General features: G+C 51.2%; 1 protein-coding gene across 1 annotated transcript in view; it reads left to right on the forward strand.

Annotated features, from left to right (window-relative positions):
- Positions 1–19560, forward strand: part of PLEKHG4 (pleckstrin homology and RhoGEF domain containing G4) — a 77725-nt gene that overhangs the window by 15645 nt on the left and 42520 nt on the right. Inside the window, exons 5-9 of the mRNA XM_071757123.1 lie at positions 364–457; positions 5944–6030; positions 7743–7859; positions 12258–12356; positions 13365–13513. Coding sequence (XP_071613224.1) covers positions 364–457; positions 5944–6030; positions 7743–7859; positions 12258–12356; positions 13365–13513 — 546 coding nt within the window. The remainder of the gene's footprint in view (positions 1–363; positions 458–5943; positions 6031–7742; positions 7860–12257; positions 12357–13364; positions 13514–19560) is intronic.

A 19560-nucleotide genomic window follows, 5' to 3' on the forward strand; every position in this document is an offset into this window, starting at 1 on the left:
TTAAGCAGTGTGGCTACAGCCAAGCTTGTCCCTAACACAGTTAGGAAGGACTGGTGTTCCTGGGTGGTTGATGGGGTGGGTATCAGCAGCTCTGCAGCCAGTGAGATGTGTCCTAGGAATTGGAGAAATGGGAAGTTCAGGTGGAAATAGCAAAGGGAAAAACTGAGCAATCCAGATGGTGGTTTCAGTGTATGTATTTTGGTTAGGAGAAGGTGGCCAGGTAGTTCCCTGCCCTTACAAAGCCAGAATATACTGTTGGCTTTTTTTTTTCACCCTGCCATGACTATGGGTTGTTTCCATACTTTTTTTTTTTTTTTTTTTTTTTGGTGACAAGCAATGATCTCTCTTTCTCTGTCCTTGCAGACCAGAATGTCAGGCTTTGGGGCTGACAGTCCTCGTGGATGCTCGTCGCTGCTCACCTGTTCCTGCTCTCTTCAAGGCATTCAGCATCTTGCAGGTGAGCCTGGAGCTTGGGCAGAGGAGCAGGACTTGGATTCCCATCCTGGCTGCATCTTACACCTCCATCTGGAGCTCGTGGCTCCATCTGGCTTTCAGTTGGCTTTGGCAGGTGGAGTTATGTACCCAGCCCTGTTGTAGGAGGATGACCTGAACCTGCTGGTCTGCAGACAAAGCAAAAAAAACCCAAAGCAAGTCTGAGTAAGAGGAGAACACCCCTCCCACCCCTCCCCACCCCTCCAGATCTGGTTCCATCTCAGTGCTGAAAACAGCCCCTAGCCAAGTCCAAACACTGCCATGAATTATTGTACTTGCTGTGCACTGAGGTGATCTGGGAAATCCTCAGGGATTTTTGCCCCCCACGGAGAAGGCAGGAAGAGAGGCCTCCACTTGCTGGGGAGGGAAGGGTCATGCCAGGTGGAAGAGGACATGCAGCTGTTGGTGAGTGAGTGGGATTGGACATGCTGTAACCCTATATTGCTCCAGGTCAGAGGCTTTCCTATCAGTCACTTGCAGAGCAAGTGTGTTGTGTTGCCCCCACTCCCACAAGGAAGCTCTCTGCTGCTGTTAGGAAGCCCAGAAGCTGCTGGGTTGGAGCTGTGACTAATCTTGTTTGAGCAGGTGTTCCTTTTAAATCAGAGCTGAGGTCTCTTAGGAGTCCCAACTCCACCAACTGGAACAGGGCAATGCTTTAATGAGCCTGATGGCTGAGTGCTTTCTGTGCTTCAGAGCCACATCTGAGTGCTGAGGCTGAGTCAGAGGTCTGTCCTCCTGCTCCTTGGGCTGGGTGGAGCTCTGAGCTCCATTGCTGTGCTCATTTTCTGTGGAGAAGGAGTAACCTGGTGCCCTCCTCTATCCTGCAGAGGTGACAGGCAAAATTAGCTTCTCTTTCATGCTGTGCCCATGTGGCACTGGGCTTGCTGAAGATGCTGAGCATTTCTTTGCCCACAGCTGCATGTTTGTGTCTTCTGGGATGATTTGGAAATCAGCAACACATTGAGCCAGTGTGGATTTGGGGTCTCCAGCCTCATCCAAGGGTGGCAGGAATAAAAGTGCTCTCATTTAAGTTTCCTACCCTCTGGAAAGAGGAGGGGGGAAGCTTCTTGCAGTGCCTCTGGAATATCCTGCTGTGATGGCTGTTTGGCTCTGAGCACCTCATTACCAGGGTGGTGCCAACAGTTAGTTAACAGGGATTAATTAATGTGCTGCAAGCCATTTCTGGAGCTGAGCATGTGCTTCAGGTAAGAGTGACTGACAGGAGCTGGTGACTGCTTGTGGTTTTACCCTGACTCCTCTGCAGACTCCATGAACAAGACCTGCTCAGCTCACTCATCACCTGGAATGATGGCAGTGGGTCACTCGTGGTGTCCCCCAGGGATCAGTGTTGGGCCCAGAGCTGTTTAATATCTGTATTGATGATTTAGATGAGGGGATTGAGTCCATCATCAGCAAATTCACAGACAACACTAAGCTGGGGGGGAGTGTGGATCAGCTGGAAGGCAGGAGGATTCTGCAGAGGGATCTGGACAGACTGGAGAGTTGGGCTGATCCCAAGGGGATGAGGTTCAACATTCCAAGTGCCGGGTCCTGCACTTTGGCCACAACAACCCCATGGGGAGCTCCAGGCTGGGCACAGAGTGGCAGAAAGGGAGCTGGGAGTCTGGATTGCCAGGAAGCTGAAGAGGAGGCAGCAGTGTGCCCAGGTGGCCAAGAAGGCCAATGGCATCCTGGGCTGTGTCAGGAAGAGCGTGGCCAGCAGGTCCAGGGAAGGGATTCTGCCCCTGTGCTCAGCCCTGGGGAGGCCACAGCTTGAGTCCTGTGTCCAGTTCTGGGCCCCTCAGCTCAGGAAGGAGCTTGAGGTGCTGGAGCAGGTCCAGAGAAGAGCAAGGAGGCTGGGAAGGGATCCAGCACAAGTCCTGTGAGGAAGGGCTGAGGGAGCTGGGGGTGTTGAGGCTGGAGAAGAGGAGGCTCAGGGGAGACCTCATCACTCTCTCCAACTCCCTGAAAGGAGGTTGGAGCCAGGGGGGGGTTGGGCTCTTTTCCCAGGCAACTCTCAGCAAGACAAGAGGGCACAAGAGGTCTCAAGTTGTGCCAGGGGAGGTTTAGGTTGGACATTAGAAAGAATTTCTTTCTGGAGAGGGTGATCAGCCATTGGAATGGGCTGCCCAGGGAAGGGGTGGATTCTCCATCCCTGGAGATATTTCAAAAGAGCCTGGATGTGGCACTCAGTGCCATGGGCTGGGAACCACGGGGGGAGTGGATCAAGGGTTGGACTTGATGAGCTCTGAGGTCCCTTCCAACCCAGCCCATTCTAGGATTCTATGAATAACTCCCTGGCTCCTCTGAGCCTTGTTGGAGATCCCCAGTGTTTCCCTCTGCCACCTCAGCAGTGCTCTCATCTGCTCTGAGACAAACAGGAGCACAGAAAACAGACTGGAGCTGCAGCAGGGCAAGCCAGGTTCTCTGGAGCACAAGCAGGGCTTGCTGGGCAGGGGATGCAGAGGCCCAGGCTGGGTGTTGTGCCTCTAAGGTCACAAAGCATCATCTCAAAAACTTGTGTGCAATTCTTTCTGCTCAAGGGGTATGTTCACATGTCCTGTCCCTGCAAAGCACAGAGGATCTTGGGCTGATGTTAAAGACTGGGGACCTCCTGCTGCTCCATTAGAAGTGGTCACTTTGGGTTTGGATGAGGTATTTGGGGACCATCCCACCTCCACAGATATTCCTGGCAGGCTGTGCTTCAGTCAGGGTGGCCATGGGCTTCCATTTGGATCAGGAAGTCAGAATATTGTTTGCAGGCTCTGCCCCAGAAAGATGGAAGAAGGTATTTTCTGTCTCTTAGAAAAAAAAAAAAAAAAAAGAAAAAACCCCAACAAAACCCCCAAAACAAAGCAACAAAAAGAACATTAAAAGGCAGGGTAGGTACTCTGGTTTTTTCTGAGCTCCTGTGGATGCCCCTCTGTTCACACTGTGCCTGGGTTGGGAGGTGAGAACTTCACTGACATGTGGGGAACTCTTTCTTTGCTGCTTGTCTGGTGTTGGTGCAGTGGTGGTTTGGGAGCAAGGGGGTCACAGGGGTGGCTCCTGTGAGAAGCTGCTGGAAAACCCCAGAGTTCCAACTCTGGCCAAGGCTGAGCAGATCTGGGAAGCTGAATGCACCTCTGTGAGGAACATATTCAAGAAAGGGAAAAGGAAATGGCAAAGATATTAGGAAAAAAAAATAAAAAAGACCTAAAAAAGACCTGCAGAGGAGAGGAGGAGGTGAGAGCAGTGCCAGACCACAGACACCAAGGTCAGGAGGGGGAAAGGTGCCCAAGCAGAGATTTCCCTGCAGCCATGGAGGAGCACAGGGGAGCAGTCCCTGGAGGAGCACAGTGGGATAAATGTGGATTTGTAGCCCCTGAAGGACCCCGTGGCAGGGGAGGTTCCTGAAGCAGCTGTGACTCTGGGCAGGCTGTGCTGGAGGGACTGAGGTTGCAGGGGCACATGAAGGATTCTTTCCCATGAGAGGGACCCTGTGCTGGAAAGCTGTGAGGAGTCCTCCCCCTGAGGAGAAAGAGGGGCAGAAACACCATGGGAGGAACTGACCCTAAACCCCCACTGCTGGGGAGCTCCCAAAGTGGGAGCAAGTTGGACCCTGGAAGATGGAAGGGAGGGGGGAGGTATTAAGATCTGGTCGTGCTTTCTCCTGATAGGTGAAATAACTATTTTTTTCTTCCAAAGTTGAGTCTGTCTCTTCTTTTTGCCCATTACCAAACCTCCTTGTCTTGGTTAATGAGCATTCAGGTGGATTTTCTGCTGGAGGGTGAGTGAGAGGAGGCCTGGGCCTAAACCATGGCACTGCCAGGGAGCTGGGTTTGTTAGCAGAGGTGGTAAGAGGTTGAGCAGACAGCAGGAAAGCTTCCTCTGGTAGCATCCAGCTGCCTCCTGCTCTGCCTGACTCCTGTGAACTGTTGGAGTCCATTTGGATTGCTCTGTCAGTGCTGGAGGAGCCTGGCTCTTCAGCTGTTTAAAAAAAAAAATGTGGTGAAAAAGACTGGATTTCTTTGGAAATGTCACTTCTTCTTGGATTGGGAAACCCTGAACTTTTCTCCTGAGTTTTGTTGGTGACTGCTTTTATACAGGCTCTGTTTTCATCAGTAAGAAACAAGTGAGTGTTGTGGTGGTTGGTGTAACCTCCTGTTACACCATCACTACCCTTAGCCCTCACTCAGATTGCACATCTTGTGACTGCTGGAGTAGAAAAGGGCTTGTGAAAGAATAACTTTATTTAGTACCATGATCTGTCATGGAGCTGTGAATAGTCTTCATCCTTCAGTGCTTTCTGGCAAACAAATACAGAGCTGCTAAAATAGCTGTAATGCCTCCCTGTCCTCTCTTCAGCATTTACCTAATAGAGCCTAATTATGCAGTAAATTCTTTTTTTGGCCTTTTGATCAGTGTTCCAATAAGAATAATTTGAAGTGTGAATAATTTGCTTTGGAGAAAGGGATTTGAGAAGACTGAGAAACCTCTCACTGTTTTGGAAGGGGTTTCAGTAGGGATTTTCTTCCTGCCAGTTGAAAAGGCTCCTGTTTCAGAACCAGATGAGAGAAAGGTGTTTTCCTCAGTTCTGGAATCTGTGCTGCTTCTTTCACTTGCAGAATTTGGTGTCCTTGTGCTTGCTTTGTTCATGAATTGCTGGTTCCCTTGATGCCTGGTCTGCAGGGTCCTTGCAGCTTGAGCAGTTCCAGGCAGGATTTACTGCTTGACAGTTTCCAGGATCTTTGCAGAAGCAAAGACCATCCAGGAGACATCCAAATGGGATGACTCTTAGTTGTGTGGGACAGCAGCTCAAATGGCTGTTCTCCTTGCTCCTTGATTCTGCTCCAGGAATCCTGGATATTGGAGGCCCTGTCTCCATGGTCTGGATCTTTCTGCTGTGTTTCTCTCTTCCTGCTGGCACTCTCTGGGTATTTTTCTCACTTCCCTGTAGAGGAATTCTATAACTGGGGGAGACCTGGATCCCAGAGTTTGAACTCCAACTGCCAGATGTCCCCTGTGCCTGGAATTTCTGTTGGTTTAACAGTAGCAGCAGGACTCAAGTCCTTACTTGGGACTTGGCAGTAAGTGAGGTCAAGATGACACTTTTGGCACTGGGGGTGCAGGGTGGTAAAACTTCCTTTCAGTTAGGAGAAGTGATCAAGAAAAAAACTTGGACACTGTATATGGTTCTGCCCCTGCCCATTTTCCTGTGCAGAGGGTTGAGGTTTTTTTAGGATAGCAAAGACTTGACCTTTTCCATTGCTTCCTTACATACTGCAGCAAACTGCCTTAAGGACATGGCCTTGGTGCTCCATGGAGTGGCCTTCCCTCTACCTGCTGACTGCTTTCCAAGCTTCCTGAATACCTTTGGAGGATAATTTGCAGTCTCCTGTGCAGATCTGATCTGTTGTGTTCTCCTTCAGATCCCAGGCAGATTGGTAATGGATTTGTGCTCTGTTGTAGGATGTGGATCCTCATTGTATCCATGGAGTGCTGCTCCTCGTGGAAAGGGATCTGACTTTTCGGATGGAGAAGCCCCCAGCTGGACAGGTAATGGACCCAGGATGGATCCAGGGTGTGCTGGGTACCCTCTGTTTAGTCCCACATGAAATCTTTGTAGCTGTTCCACACGTTTTATGGTTGTGGTTTCTTCCAGGTGTGGTATTTACAGGGCTGTAAAGTTCCTGTGAGCTGAGCACATCTCTGTCACCCTGTGTTTGTTGCTAAGTCCATCAGTGACATTTCTGCCATGATTATGTCAGACTGCTGGGCCCCTCAAGACAGAGGGGGTTTTTTTTGGGAACATGGGCAGCTGTACAGAGGAGCCCAGCACAATTAACAGTTGCTGAGATGCTTTTAACATCTTCTCAATAAGAAGGGAAATCCTTGGTCAGGAAGAGATCACATCAGGCTGAATCCTGAACTCCACTATGTGAATGCTCTTGTAGCTTGCCTGAATTTTTTTTGGTATATCTCGTGTTTCCTCTCCTCATAGCTGCTGCTGTCAGTGGCTGAGAGGCTTTTGCAGGAGGGGGAAGAGCTGTGTGTGTGTGTGGGGTTCCCTTTGCAGCCCAAATGTCTGGGAAGACTAAAAGGAGGTGCTGGTGGAGGAGGGAAGATGCTCACAGCATCAGTCAACAGCCCCCACTGGAAATAAAGCTGCTTTGGTGTTCCAGAGCTGTGTGAGGAACCTCAGCAGGTTCTCAACCACTCTCTGTGGTGAGTGAACAGAGCATCAGGATGCATCCCAGTCATTTTCCTCTGCTCCCAGACTGTTGCAGCTACAAGACTGACTGAAATTTTGTGCCTGCTGAAACTCTGTAGGTGTTTGAGTAGGCCAGGACCTCACTTTGGACTCCTGTGGGTGAAAACATTGTGTGTGAGCAGCACCAGGTTTAAACAGCAAATGCCATGAGTCCATTTCCACCTTGCCCCCATGGGGAAGGATTTGAAGGGAGAAAGGGGGCTGCAGGTGTGTGCATGGAGAGAGAGCCACAGGAGACATGAAACACCTTGAGCAAACCCAAAGTGTGTAGGAGGGAGCAGAGCAAAGGCTGACAAGGTCATGCAGGAGGAATTGGAACCTCCTTGCTACTTTGTAAGGAGGTGAAAACTTCACAGTGTGTATATGGGGGGGTTAAATGTCTGCACCTGAGTTCCTGGTGTCTGGGCTGGCTTCCAGCTACCTGCAGGAGCACTCTGAGTGTAAAAATTCTCTGAGGCCCTCCAGACTCATGGAAGGCAAGTTACCCCTGTCAGGATCCAGGAAACACTTGGAGCAAATAGCTGCTGCCCTCAGTGAAGAGCTGAGGGTAGGGCAGAGGCTTGGCTGTTTTTCCAGGAGGTGAGATGGGGAAGCTGGGGGTTGGATTTAACCTCTGGGGCTCTCCAAAGAAATGCAAATCCCAGCATGAGGCAGGGAGGTGTGAGGGAGTTGCTGTGTTTACACCAGGAGGTACTGACTCTGGAGAAGGCTGCCAGGCTTCCATCACAGATGTTCTGCTTTATGGGACAGCATGTTGAGGCCTGCAGCCCCTCAAGGTTCACTCACTAAGCTGTACAGCAAGCTGCTCCAAGAAGTTTTTTGGGTTTTTTTTTTTTTCCTTTACACTGTAGCTACACATCAGATACACACTGGGTAGGAGGTGCTGGGCGAGAGAGATGAAGAAATAAAGGTTGTTGCCTTCTCTTAACCCTCCCCTCTTCCTCCAGTGCTCAGATTCTCATGCAAATGTGCTTTTATTTCTTCTGTTCCTGTGCAGTTTGAAGTTCTCACATCCATGAAATCCCTCCATAAGCACATAGACAGCTCCCAGCTGCCTCTGGAGCTGGATGGGACCTTCCCCTACTGCCACCGGGACTGGCTGAGCTTCCGCATGGTGAGTGGGATGCTGTGTGCTCTTTGGGATCTGGGGAAGGAGTGGCATGGAACAGAGCTGAGGCAAGAGGAGCTTGTCAACAGGCCTTAAAGCAGAGTGGTTTCTGGCATAGCTATTTACACAAATGAATCTGTTACCAAGGGAATCCTTAATGCTGTCTTCGTGAAATGGATGCACACTGCGACCTGTTGGCATGATCTGCATCAGCTGGAATCTGTGGTTCCATCTCCTCTACCTGAATTGCATTAATTCACATTTCATAGAATCATAGAATCACAGAATTGGCTAAACAGAAAAGGTCTTTGGCACATTTGGCAAGTGCTGAGCCCAACTGCTGACATTTGCCACCAGCAGCACTGTGGTGTCACCAACACCACCTTCTGTGCTGTGCCACACAGCCTGCTGGGCACTGAGATCCCAGCCAAAAGACCACTGAATATTTTGGGAGCAGAGGTGGTGGCTCTGTCATCCCCCAGGGGGAGCAAATGAAGCCCAAGGTGAGGACACCCAGTGTGTGTGGAGGCTTCCAGAGCTGGGATTGTCTCACGTGCCAAGTCATGTCTCAGTGCAGCTTTATAGAATCATGGAATGGGCTGGGTTGGAAGGGACCTCAGAGCTCCTCAAGTCCAACCCTTGCTCCACTCCCCCCGTGGTTCCCAGCCCATGGCACTGAGTGCCACATCCAGGCTCTTTTGAAATATCTCCAGGGATGGAGAATCCACCCCTTCCCTGGGCAGCCCATTCCAATGCCTCATCACCCTCTCCATCAAGAAATTCTTTCTAATGTCCAACCTAAACCTCCCCTGGCACAACTTGAGACCTCTTGTGCCCTCTTGTCTTGCTGAGAGTTGCCTGGGAAAAGAGCCCAACCCCCCCCTGGCTCCAACCTCCTTTCAGGGAGTTGGAGAGAGTGATGAGGTCTCCCCTGAGCCTCCTCTTCTCCAGCCTCAACACCCCCAGCTCCCTCAGCCTCTCCTCATAGGATCTGTGCTCAAGTCCCTTCACCAGCCCAGTTGCCTCCTTTGGACCTGCTCCAGGACCTTGGTATCCTTCCTAAACTGAGGGGCCCAGAGCTGGGCACAGGACTCGAGGTGTGTATTTGAGCCTGTTTTGAAGGGAAAGAAGCAGAATCCTGGGTTGTTGTGACAGAGGCACTTGGCTCTGAAGCTTAAGGGCAAGACACTTCTTGTACTAATCTCAGGAGAAGGTGTTAGATCATGTTCCCCTTGAACTAACAATCAAGCACTCGAGCACAATAGAAGTAGTTTGATCCTCTTGGGTTTGGAGCAGGTTCCCCAGAGCTGCCTAAGAGCTCCTTAGTAAAATCTGCAGCTGTAGCAGGAGTGAAACTTGGAAGTTCAGATACTTCTAGGAACATTTTTCCTCCTTTAGATTTCATTCACTTACCAAAGTTTTCATCACATCTGAACTACTTAGACAGTCCCTAAACTAAAAATACAGAGAAGGTTCAGCCCAGGGGAGCATCGTATTCCTCTTGGAGAGCTGGCACATGGTGTAAGGAAGCAGAGGAACGTGCAGGCTGTCTCTGGAGGTAACAGTAGGAGGCAGTACCAGCAACCGGTTCTGCTCCCTGGGGTTCGGCTGCTCTGAGGATGCCGCGGTCCCGCGGGTCTCTTTGATCTTTGCATTTTCCTCCGGGAAGAGTCTCGGATCAGGAGATCTGCAGGGTGGATCCTGCTCAGGACAAGCCCAAGGTGCAGGGAGGCTGAGCAAGAGCAGGAAATGTTGGAGCCTCAGGGGCAGAGGGGCTCAAGCTGCCCCCTCCAGACACTCTCTGAGGAAAGTGGCCCTGGCACAGAGTGCTGCAGCCACCCATGCAGCAGGGACTGAGCTGCAGCAGGGCTGCAGTGCTGCTAGCTCTGCGTGCTCCCAGAAGGCTGCAAAAGCAGCTCCTGTGGCCCCAGTGCCCAGCTCTGGGGTATAGTGGTGCTGTGAAGGGAATGTAGCCTGCAGGGAATCTCTAAATGTCTGACCTGGACAGCCTGGAGAGTTGGGCTGATCCCAAGGGGATGAGGTTCAACATTCCAAGTGCCGGGTCCTGCACTTTGGCCACAACAACCCCATGGGGAGCTCCAGGCTGGGCACAGAGTGGCAGAAAGGGAGCTGGGAGTCTGGATTGCCAGGAAGCTGAAGAGGAGCCAGCAGTGTGCCCAGGTGGCCAAGAAGGCCAATGGCATCCTGGGCTGGCTCAGGAACAGCGTGGCCAGCAGGTCCAGGGAAGGGATTCTGCCCCTGTGCTCAGCCCTGGGGAGGCCACAGCTTGAGTCCTGTGTCCAGTTCTGGGCCCCTCAGCTCAGGAAGGAGCTTGAGGTGCTGGAGCAGGTCCAGAGAAGAGCAAGGAGGCTGTGAAGGGATCCAGCACAAGTCCTGTGAGGAAGGGCTGAGGGAGCTGGGGGTGTTGAGGCTGGAGAAGAGGAGGCTCAGGGGAGACCTCATCACTCTCTCCAACTCCCTGAAAGGAGGTTGGAGCCAGGGGGGATCCTCATGGACATTTGTCTGTTGCCTCTCACCTGACCCCAAGCACCACCAAGAGGAGGCTGGTTCCAGCTCCCCAGCACCCTCCCACAGGAGAGCTGGGAACACTTCTCCTTCCTGCACCACCAGGGAGCAGGTGTGACAGGCTGAGTGGCAGGAGAGCTGCACATCTCTTGGTCTCTTTTCCCAGGCAACTCTCAGCAAGACAAGAGGGCACAAGAGGTCTCAAGTTGTGCCAGGGGAGGTTTAGGTTGGACATGAGAAAGAATTTCTTGATGGAGAGGGTGCTCAGCCATTGGAATGGGCTGCCCAGGGAAGGGGTGGATTCTCCATCCCTGGAGATATTTCAAAAGAGCCTGGATGTGGCACTCAGTGCCATGGGCTGGGAACCACGGGGGGAGTGGAGCAAGGGTTGGACTTGATGAGCTCTGAGCTCCCTTCCAACCCAGCCCATTCCAGGATTCTATGATTCTATAAAGCTGCACTGAGACATGACTTGGCACGTGAGACAATCCCAGCTCTGGAAGCCTCCACACACACTGGGTGTCCTCACCTTGGGCTTCATTTGCTCCCCCTGGGGGATGACAGAGCCACCACCTCTGCTCCCAAAATATTCAGTGGTCTTTTGGCTGTGATCTCAGTGCCCAGCAGGCTGTGTGGCACAGCACAGAAGGTGGTGTTGGTGACACCACAGTGCTGCTGGTGGCAAATGTCAGCAGTTGGGCTCAGCACTTGCCAAATGTGCCAAGGACCTTTTCTGTTTTACTTCAGAATCTGTTTTTTAAACTTGCAACTAAAAGGACTGGCATGAACCTGCACTGATGCAGCAGTACAGAATCCTGATCTTGCTGTCTGGGATTAAATTTGAGGTTTATTTGGCAGAGAAGCTTTGCAAGAGGTTATGGAATAGTTTTCTAAACAGAGCTGAGAAAAGTCTGAGAGCTGAGGTGCTCTGTCCTTGCAGCAGATAGTTCTGGAAGGAAGGAGAATGACACCAGACCCCTTCTTGTGCCTTACATCTCAACATGCAGAATGCTACCAGAGGGAGCCAGTGCAAGAACCAGTCTGTATGGGTTGTGTGTTTATTCAGTGTATTTGTGACAGTGACCCACGTGCTCAGCCCCTTCAGTCTGCAGCATTTTTTCCCCTCTCTGTGATCACACCTGCATCCTGCTCATCTGTCCCTGCTGGGGCTGCTCCAGCACACCAGGGAGGAGGGAATACAGTTTGGGAAAGATTCAAACAGCTGCTTTTTTGTTTTGTTTTGAGTGCTCTTGTTTTGGAAGAGCTGTTTCTCTCTTCTCTGATTTCAGTGGCTAAAGGCTGGAACCTGAGACTCTTCAGCCTTGATATCACTGACTTTTCAGAAAAGTACTGTCTGCTGAACCCTGGGAAATGTCTGGGGGGGTTATTTTTTGTTTTTCCTTCCTTCCCATGAAGAGAGGAGCTATTTCAGATTTGTCAGTAGTTTCAGGTGCTTAATTGTGGAAGCTTTCCAGCTTCCTAATCTTTAGTTTACACTACTTTTAATCTAAACAGAAAGTACTTGAAGCAGAGAGATTCTAAGTTGTTGTTCTGTGTTTTGTTCCTCCAAAATTCACTTGTAGTGATTCATCTTCATGGGAAGTTACAGGCAATGGCAATAGCAGAAGAATGTGGGACACAAGTGCATGTTTTTTGTTTGTTTTTTTCACTGAAGTGTGGCCCACAGAGCTGTGAGTCCTGGAGTTTAAGGTCTGCATAGAGGCCTGTGCAGGGAGTGATGCATCTGAAGCCTCTGGTGTAATTTAACCCTTGGGTTCATGTGTTTTATCCTCTCAGTCTCTGTCCTTTCAACTTTCTGCAAGCTTTCCTGTAAGCCATGAGACAGTGATCATCAGCCTTGGTCCTTTCTTCTTGTAGAAGCTGGAGCACTTTCTGAAAGGATGCCAAGGTGCTTGTGCCTTCCTCTGGGGAGCCATTCAGAAAATGGAATCTGCAAAACTACCAGAAAGAGCTGAGGTAAGAGTGTCCCTGGCAGAACTGAGGTAAAAGTGTCCCTGGCAGAGCTGGGCTGGGGCAGAAGAGTTAGGAGAGCTGCAGAAAAGCTGTAGCTTTGGGTTTGCAAGCTGTAGGAGTAGGGTGTTCTGAGAGCTGTGGAGCTCTCAGGAGAGCAGGACTAGAAGGGGCTGATCCAAACGAAGAGATTGAAGGCTCCAGGGGGTGTGGAAGCTGCTTCTCTGATCCCTCAGCACCACCCAGGGCATCTCTGCAGCTGGGCTGCTTGCTGCTTGCTGCTGGAGTCTGTTCTGAGCAGCTCTGCAGCTGGTGCTGGCTCTGAGGAGCTGCCTCAGGCTGTGCCACACCAGGTTGGCTCCAGTGGTGACAAGGTAGGTGACAGCACAGGGGGGAGTTGGGGAGGCCAAGGCTGAGCTGCAGCTGCAGCTTTGCTGCCTCTGGAACAGAACTTTGGAAGTGGGAAGAGGAGCAGGGATGCAAAGGCTGAGGCAGTGTTGTTGCAAGCAGGTTTGATCCCCAACTCTTGAGAAGCTGCTGGCCCCCTGGCAGAGCAGGGAATCCCTGCTGGCACTGAGCATCCCAGCAGGAAAATGTGGGAAGGTGCAATGGGGGCTGCTCTGGGCCTTCCTGCACACATGGGTAGATCCCCAAACCCTTCACATGCTCCTGTCCCATGCAGGCCTGGCCTCTGGGAACAGGAGGAGCTTGCTGTGAGGGGAAGGTGAAGCTGGAAAGCTCATTTTTTTTTTTTTCTGTGCCCAGCAAATGAAGTGTGAACAGTGACAGGAACTGGGCTTCAGTTTTACCTGGTGGGAAAACTCTGGAGAACACAAGAACTGTTTAACACTTTGGGCTTGGCAAGCCTGAGGGCAACAGCTGTGGGAACCAACCTCCCTCTTCCTTAGGGGGGGCCACAGTGAGGTGTTGGTTGGTGTGTGTGTTTTGGGTTGGGCACTGTTTTTTTGGGTTAGGTTGCAGTAACTGCTCATCTGGCTCCTGCCCTCTCTCCAGGAGGCAGCTGTGCTGCTCAGGAGCTGCAGGCAGCTGATGGTGAATGTTCTGGAAGACACACAGCTGGTCAGGATGCAGCTGGAGGGTGGAGCACTCCTGGCCAGATTGAGGAAGGAGGAATCTTGTGTCACCCTCACCCAGGACTACAGGTAAGCCCCAAGAGGAGGAGATGGAGATGAGCAATGGCAGCCTTTGGGTGGCTCTGCAAGGTGACCCTCTCTGCAAGAGGACCTTGGTTTTAAGCAGGAAAGGTGAAAAGAGTAATGAAAAAAAAAAAAAAAAAAAAAAGAAAAAGAAAAAGTGGTCTGGGTGGATTTGCTTCAATGATTCAAGTTCCTTTTCCAAGCCAAATCAGGCTCATCTTCTGTAGTGAAGAGAGAGATGGGTATTTTGTGCCCCTCAGAAAGACAAATCTGTGTTGGTGGTGCCAGTGATGAATGTTTAGATCCAAGGCATCCTCACTGTGTGATTTACCAAGGCACTCCTTGAACCAGGGGATTTCCAAGAACCTGCACTGCCAGGAATGCTTTCTGACTGGAGCAAGCTCTGATCTGGCACACTGGTCCAGTTTGCACAAACAAACATTCACTGCCCCTTTGCAGAGTTGGTATGAGCAGAGGGGCCTGAGAGAAGCCAGCCCTTAAAATCCCCAGGGAGTTGCACAACTCCTGTTTATACTCTTAGAGCACCCTGTTGGGGTGGGAAGGCCTCTCTGCTGGGTGCTGGGCAAACAGCAAGGTAGCAGGACAGCCCTGACACCCCCAGATCCCCAGGAATTCCCAGCCTGAGTGTCAGGGAAATGCTGGGATGTGGGTGCAGAGGTGTCAGGGGGGTGTGGGAGAGCTCTGTGCACCTGCAGCCTTGCTCTGGGGGAACTCTCATCTTGGGATGGAGCAGAGAGAAGAATCCTGGAATCATGGAATGGGCTGGGTTGGAAGGGACCTCAGAGCTCATCAAGTCCAACCCTTGATCCACTCCCCCCGTGGTTCCCAGCCCATGGCACTGAGTGCCACATCCAGGCTCTTTTGAAATATCTCCAGGGATGGAGAATCCACCCCTTCCCTGGGCAGCCCATTCCAATGGCTGATCACCCTCTCTGCAAAGAATTCTTCCTAATATCCAACCTAAACCTCCCCTGGCAGAGCTTCAGCTCTGCCAGGGGAGGTTTAGGTTGGATATTAGGAAAAAATTCTTTAATCCATGCCCTCTTGTCCCACTGATATCTGCCCAACCCCCCCCGGCTCCAACCTCCTTTCAGGGAGTTGGAGAGAGTGATGAGGTCTCCCCTGAGCCTCCTCTTCTCCAGCCTCAACACCCCCAGCTCCCTCAGCCCTTCCTCACAGGACTTGTGCTGGATCCCTTCCCAGCCTCCTTGCTCTTCTCTGGACCTGCTCCAGCACCTCAAGCTCCTTCCTGAGCTGAGGGGCCCAGAACTGGACACAGGACTCGAGGTGTGAGCAACATTTGTCTTTGAAAATTCAGCAAGAGGATGGCAGTGCAAGTTGCTGCCTGACTCTGGGGGTCAGCCTTTGGGTGCTGAGTGAGAGGGGAGTGTGGGGACAGCTGTGTCACTGTGACTCCTCTCTGCAGCCCTGGCAGGCTCTGGGAACACACTCAGTCTGAGCTCCTCTTGGAGCAGTTTTGGGTAGAGCTGGTACAGCCCTGCCTTTCCTTTCTGACACGATGCAAGAGGCACAGATAATGAGGTCTGTTGTTTTGGAGGGGTTTATGTATTTATTTATTTTAAGGAACACATAGCAACTTCAGAGTCCCGGGAGAAGGGGGTGAACGTGCTTGCTTTTTATGTTTTGTTTTGGGTTTAAGCTAAGCCTTGTGTTCTTGTGCAGGGAAAAGATCAGCTTTGAAATCTGATCCGACAGAGCCCCTCGGGATAATCTCTGCTGCTTTGCTTCCCTTAGCAAGGGCAGGGGCAGGGGATACACACACAATTCTTTGATAGCACAGTGTTTGAGTGTGTGCCCAGGCTGTGCAGCATGTTCTCTGTTGAATTCAGGTTGTACTCGTTGCCTCCCAGTATAAATGGACAGTGGGTCACATATTTGAAGCTCTGTTCAGCCTGAGGATAAATGAATAAAATGGGGGGGAAATTATTCCTCTTTGAGCCCATGGAGCAGTTGCAGAAACTAAAATCCATGCAGTGTTTTACTGGAGGAGATGCCTGCTTGTCCTCTAGCTCTGGGCAGAGGACTAAAGTTGCCCATTCTTCCCTCTTCCAGAATCCTTTCAAAAGGGGGGGAAAAACTCCATCACTCAGCCAGAAAATTCTGCCTGAGAAGCACTGTTGGGTTTAGGTCCCCCGTGGCAGTGCACTTGATCCTTCTTTACAAACTGGAGTGTAGATATTAAAGGTTCTGAGCTCTTTTAACTCTGGAAAGGTTCTTGTGGTTTTGATTTTTCAAAGGCTTCTTTAACAGAGAGGATCAAAGCAAGGTAGGGACAAAAAATTGTAGCCTACAAAGCTAAGGTGCTGTGGCTGTTGATGTCTGTGGGCCCAGTATTTGATTTTTTTTCTGGCTGGTGACAGGTGTGAAGTGTCACCAGAACAGGAGTGGTTGTGTCCATACAGTCAGCAGGACCTGTTGTGTTGTTTTGCTGAACTTGGAATTGTAAAATCTTAAGCAGTGATTAACAATCTTTAATTCCATGCCCACTGAACCAATATTTGAAATCAAATTATCTACAAAAACAAGTCAAGTGGCTTTATCCTGCTGAGCCACCTCTTGGCTCTTGTGTTAATCACGTGTCCCATTATTTTAGTTTTTTCTTCTGTCTTGTGCAAAATCCTGATCAAGCAGAAAGCTGGGGGAGGGCTTTTGACACAGGGGTGTAGTGAGAAGACAAGGGGCAGTGGTTTTAAACTTGAAGAGGGGAGACTGAGGTTGGACATGAGGAAGAAATTCTTTAATTTGAAGGTGCTGAGCCCCTGGCCCAGGCTGCCCATGGAAGCTGTGGCTGCCCCATCCCTGGCAGTGTCCAAGTCCAGGTTGGATGGGGCAAGCAACCTGGGCTGGTGGGAGGTGTCCCTGAAGCCCTGGATGAGCTTTAAGGTCCCTTCCAACCCAAACCTTTCTGGGATTCTGTGATCATGGCTGCCAAGACTTCCCAGTCAGAAGTTAGGAGGCTAGCTGTCAAACAGTGCAAAAATTGCACATAAATAGGGGCAAAAATTGTAAGAAATGTTTTCTTGACTCCCAGCTCCAGCTGGCTAAAATATGCCAACCATAGGAACAGGACTGAAAGTAACAACAACAACAAAAAAATCTATTTTTCTGAAGAGGCACAGAGAAGACAAGCCCAGCTGCTCCATCACTGTGGGGTTAAACAAGCCAGAGGTTGACTTGCTGCTTTCCCAGGGCATGCATTTTGCCAACTTCACAGCTGAATTTCTTGCTGGTTTGTGACTTCACGTGGCAAAAAGAATACCAGGAGCTGGTAGGGACACAGAGAGGGACAAAGCCATCTGACAGTGGCTGGCTGCAGGTCAGGGACAGTGTGCTGAGCAGGCAGGGAAGCAGCCTGGTGCTCTGTACTCAGATTTTATCTGCCAAATACCTTTCAGGAGCACACAGCAAACAAGCCTTGCTTTAGTCTTTCCCTTGGTAATGAAACTCTTCCCTTGGGATTGGTTTCCCTGCAGAGCAGAGTTGCCCTTGGAATGGCTGGTGACAGGAGCAGTGGGATGTCATTGCTGCTGAGGGGTTGCTGAGGCAGTGACACAGCTCCTTTCCTGCAGGAAAGCTCAACTCATACCCAGCAAAGATGTGGTTATGGGGGAGGGATGTGAGGGGGGATGGTCCTACCCATCCCTCTCTCTGACAGATGCTTCAGGAGTCCCTCCCTGTCCTGAGGGATGCTGTAGCACCACAGCAGTGGCTTTAGCTGGTGACTTCATAGAATCATAGAATCCTAGAATGGGCTGGGTTGGAAGGGACCTCAGAGCTCATCAAGTCCAACCCTTGCTCCACTCCCCCCGTGGTTCCCAGCCCATGGCACTGAGTGCCACATCCAGGCTCTTTTGAAATATCTCCAGGGATGGAGAATCCACCCCTTCCCTGGGCAGCCCATTCCAATGGCTGAGCACCCTCTCCGTAAAAAAATTCTTTCTGATATCCAGCCTAAATCTCCCCTGGCACAACTTAAGACTGTGTCCTCTTGTCTTGTTGAAAGTTGTCTGGGAAAAGAGACCAACTCCCACCTGGCTCCAACCTCCTTTCAGGGAGTTGTAGAGAGCGACAAGGTCTCCCCTGAGCCTCCTCTTCTTCAGGCTGAACAGCCCCAGCTCTCTCAGCCTCTCTTCATAGGGCCTGTGCTCGAGTCCCTTCACCAGCCTGGTTGCCCTCCTTTGGACCTGCTCCAGCACCTCAATCTCCTTCCTGAGCTGAGGGGCCCAGAACTGGACACAGGACTCAAGCTGTGGCCTCCCCAGGGCTGAGCACAGGGGCAGAATCCCTTCCCTGGACCTGCTGGCCACGCTCTTCCTGAGCCAGCCCAGGATGCCATTGGCCTTCTTGGCCACCTGGGCACACTGCTGCCTCCTCTTCAGCTTCCTGGCAATCCAGACTCCCAGCTCCCTTTCTGCCACTCTGTGCCCAGCCTGGAGCTCCCCATGGGGTTGTTTTGGCCAAAGTGCAGGACCCGGCACTTGGAATGTTGAACCTCATCCCCTTGGGATCAGCCCAACTCTCCAGGCTGTCCAGGTCCCTCTGCAGAATCCTCCTGCCTTCCAGCTGATCCACACTCCCCCCCAGCTTGGTGTCATCTGTGAATTTGCTGATGATGGACTCAATCCCTTCATCTAAGTCATCGATAAAGATATTAAACAGTACTGGGCCCAACACTGATCCCTAATTCTTCACCCATTCTCAGTGTGAGCTGAACAAAAATCCCCATAATTCCTTCTCCCTTTGTAAAAGACAGCCTGACCCAGGCAGCCCAAGGGAAAGAAAGACTTCTCCAAGCAGTCTTCCTGGGAAAAGCCTTTCCCATTGTGGAGCTTTGCTGCCAGAGCACACACCCTGCAGGCAGCCCAGCCCAGGGAGCTGAGGGCAACGTGCTGGGCTCAGCTGCTCCCTCTCTGCTCTCCATCCCTGGGAAGACTTGCCTGATGCTGGCCCAGAGTTGGTACTGATGGGCCAGGAGCTTTGTGGCCCCTCTGCAATGACAGCTTCACCACGGGCTGGCCACCTAAAGGGGCAGCTGGCTGCTGAAGGCACAATAAAGGGCCCTTTATTCCTTCTTGGTGGAGCTGGCTGGGGTTGAAGCCAGCACGTTTGCTGTCAGGCCATCTGCTGCTCTGAAGGCCCAGGGCTTCTCCAGGTCTGTTTCCTGAGAGCTTCCAAGGTTTTGCTGTCCCAGTCTTCCAGGGGATTGAAAGGTGGAGCTCTTTGTGTTGCTGGGGGGTAGTGGAGACACATGGCACAGAGACAGCCATCACTTCAGTCTTACTAATACTGATTTTTATTTTTTTTCCCCCAACCTTTGGACAGGAAATCATCTATAAACACAATGTTTTACATAAATTAGGTCAGGATGGGATCTCTGGCTTCTGTGTATCTCTTGTATTGATCACCCAGCCCGTGGCTTGCAGGCAGCTCAGGGAAGTGCATTGTGGAAGGTGGACAAATGCTTATTTTGTGGTGGATTTCAAAGACTTCTGTGGCACTTCCATCAAAAGCCTGGAAGATCTGCCAGGAGCAGTGGGAGCTCTTGCAAAGTGAGGTGGTTGCCTGGGGCTGGGCAGCTGGGGCAGGGAGACTTTTAACCTGGTCTCTAGCCAGATATTTCCAACAGCTCTGCTTGTTCCTGCTGCTCTTCCAGCTGAGCCAAGGGATGGGAACACGTGCAGAGCTTTGGTGTCCAAGGGTGCCTTTTGTCCTCCAGATATGCAGGGAGTCAGAAGTGGGGTAAAGAAGATAAAAACAGTTTATATTCACAGAAAGATGCTTTACACTGGCTGAACCAGAGCATGAAGCTGCACTCCTGGCATGGCACAGGAGCAGGACTGGGCTGGGCTGTGCATGGCCACAGGGCTCAGGGTGAGAGCTGGAGGAGAAAAACCTCAGGTGGTGAAGGCATCACCAGGTTGGGTGCTGGGCTGTGTGCAAGATGGAACCAGAAAAAGCATAATCTCTTCCCCCAAGCTCTTCATCTGAAAGGAATTTGTTCTTGTGAGCTG

The sequence above is a fragment of the Heliangelus exortis genome, chromosome 13 (genome assembly GCF_036169615.1).
Source record: "Heliangelus exortis chromosome 13, bHelExo1.hap1, whole genome shotgun sequence".
Taxonomy (NCBI): Eukaryota; Metazoa; Chordata; class Aves; order Apodiformes; family Trochilidae; genus Heliangelus; species Heliangelus exortis.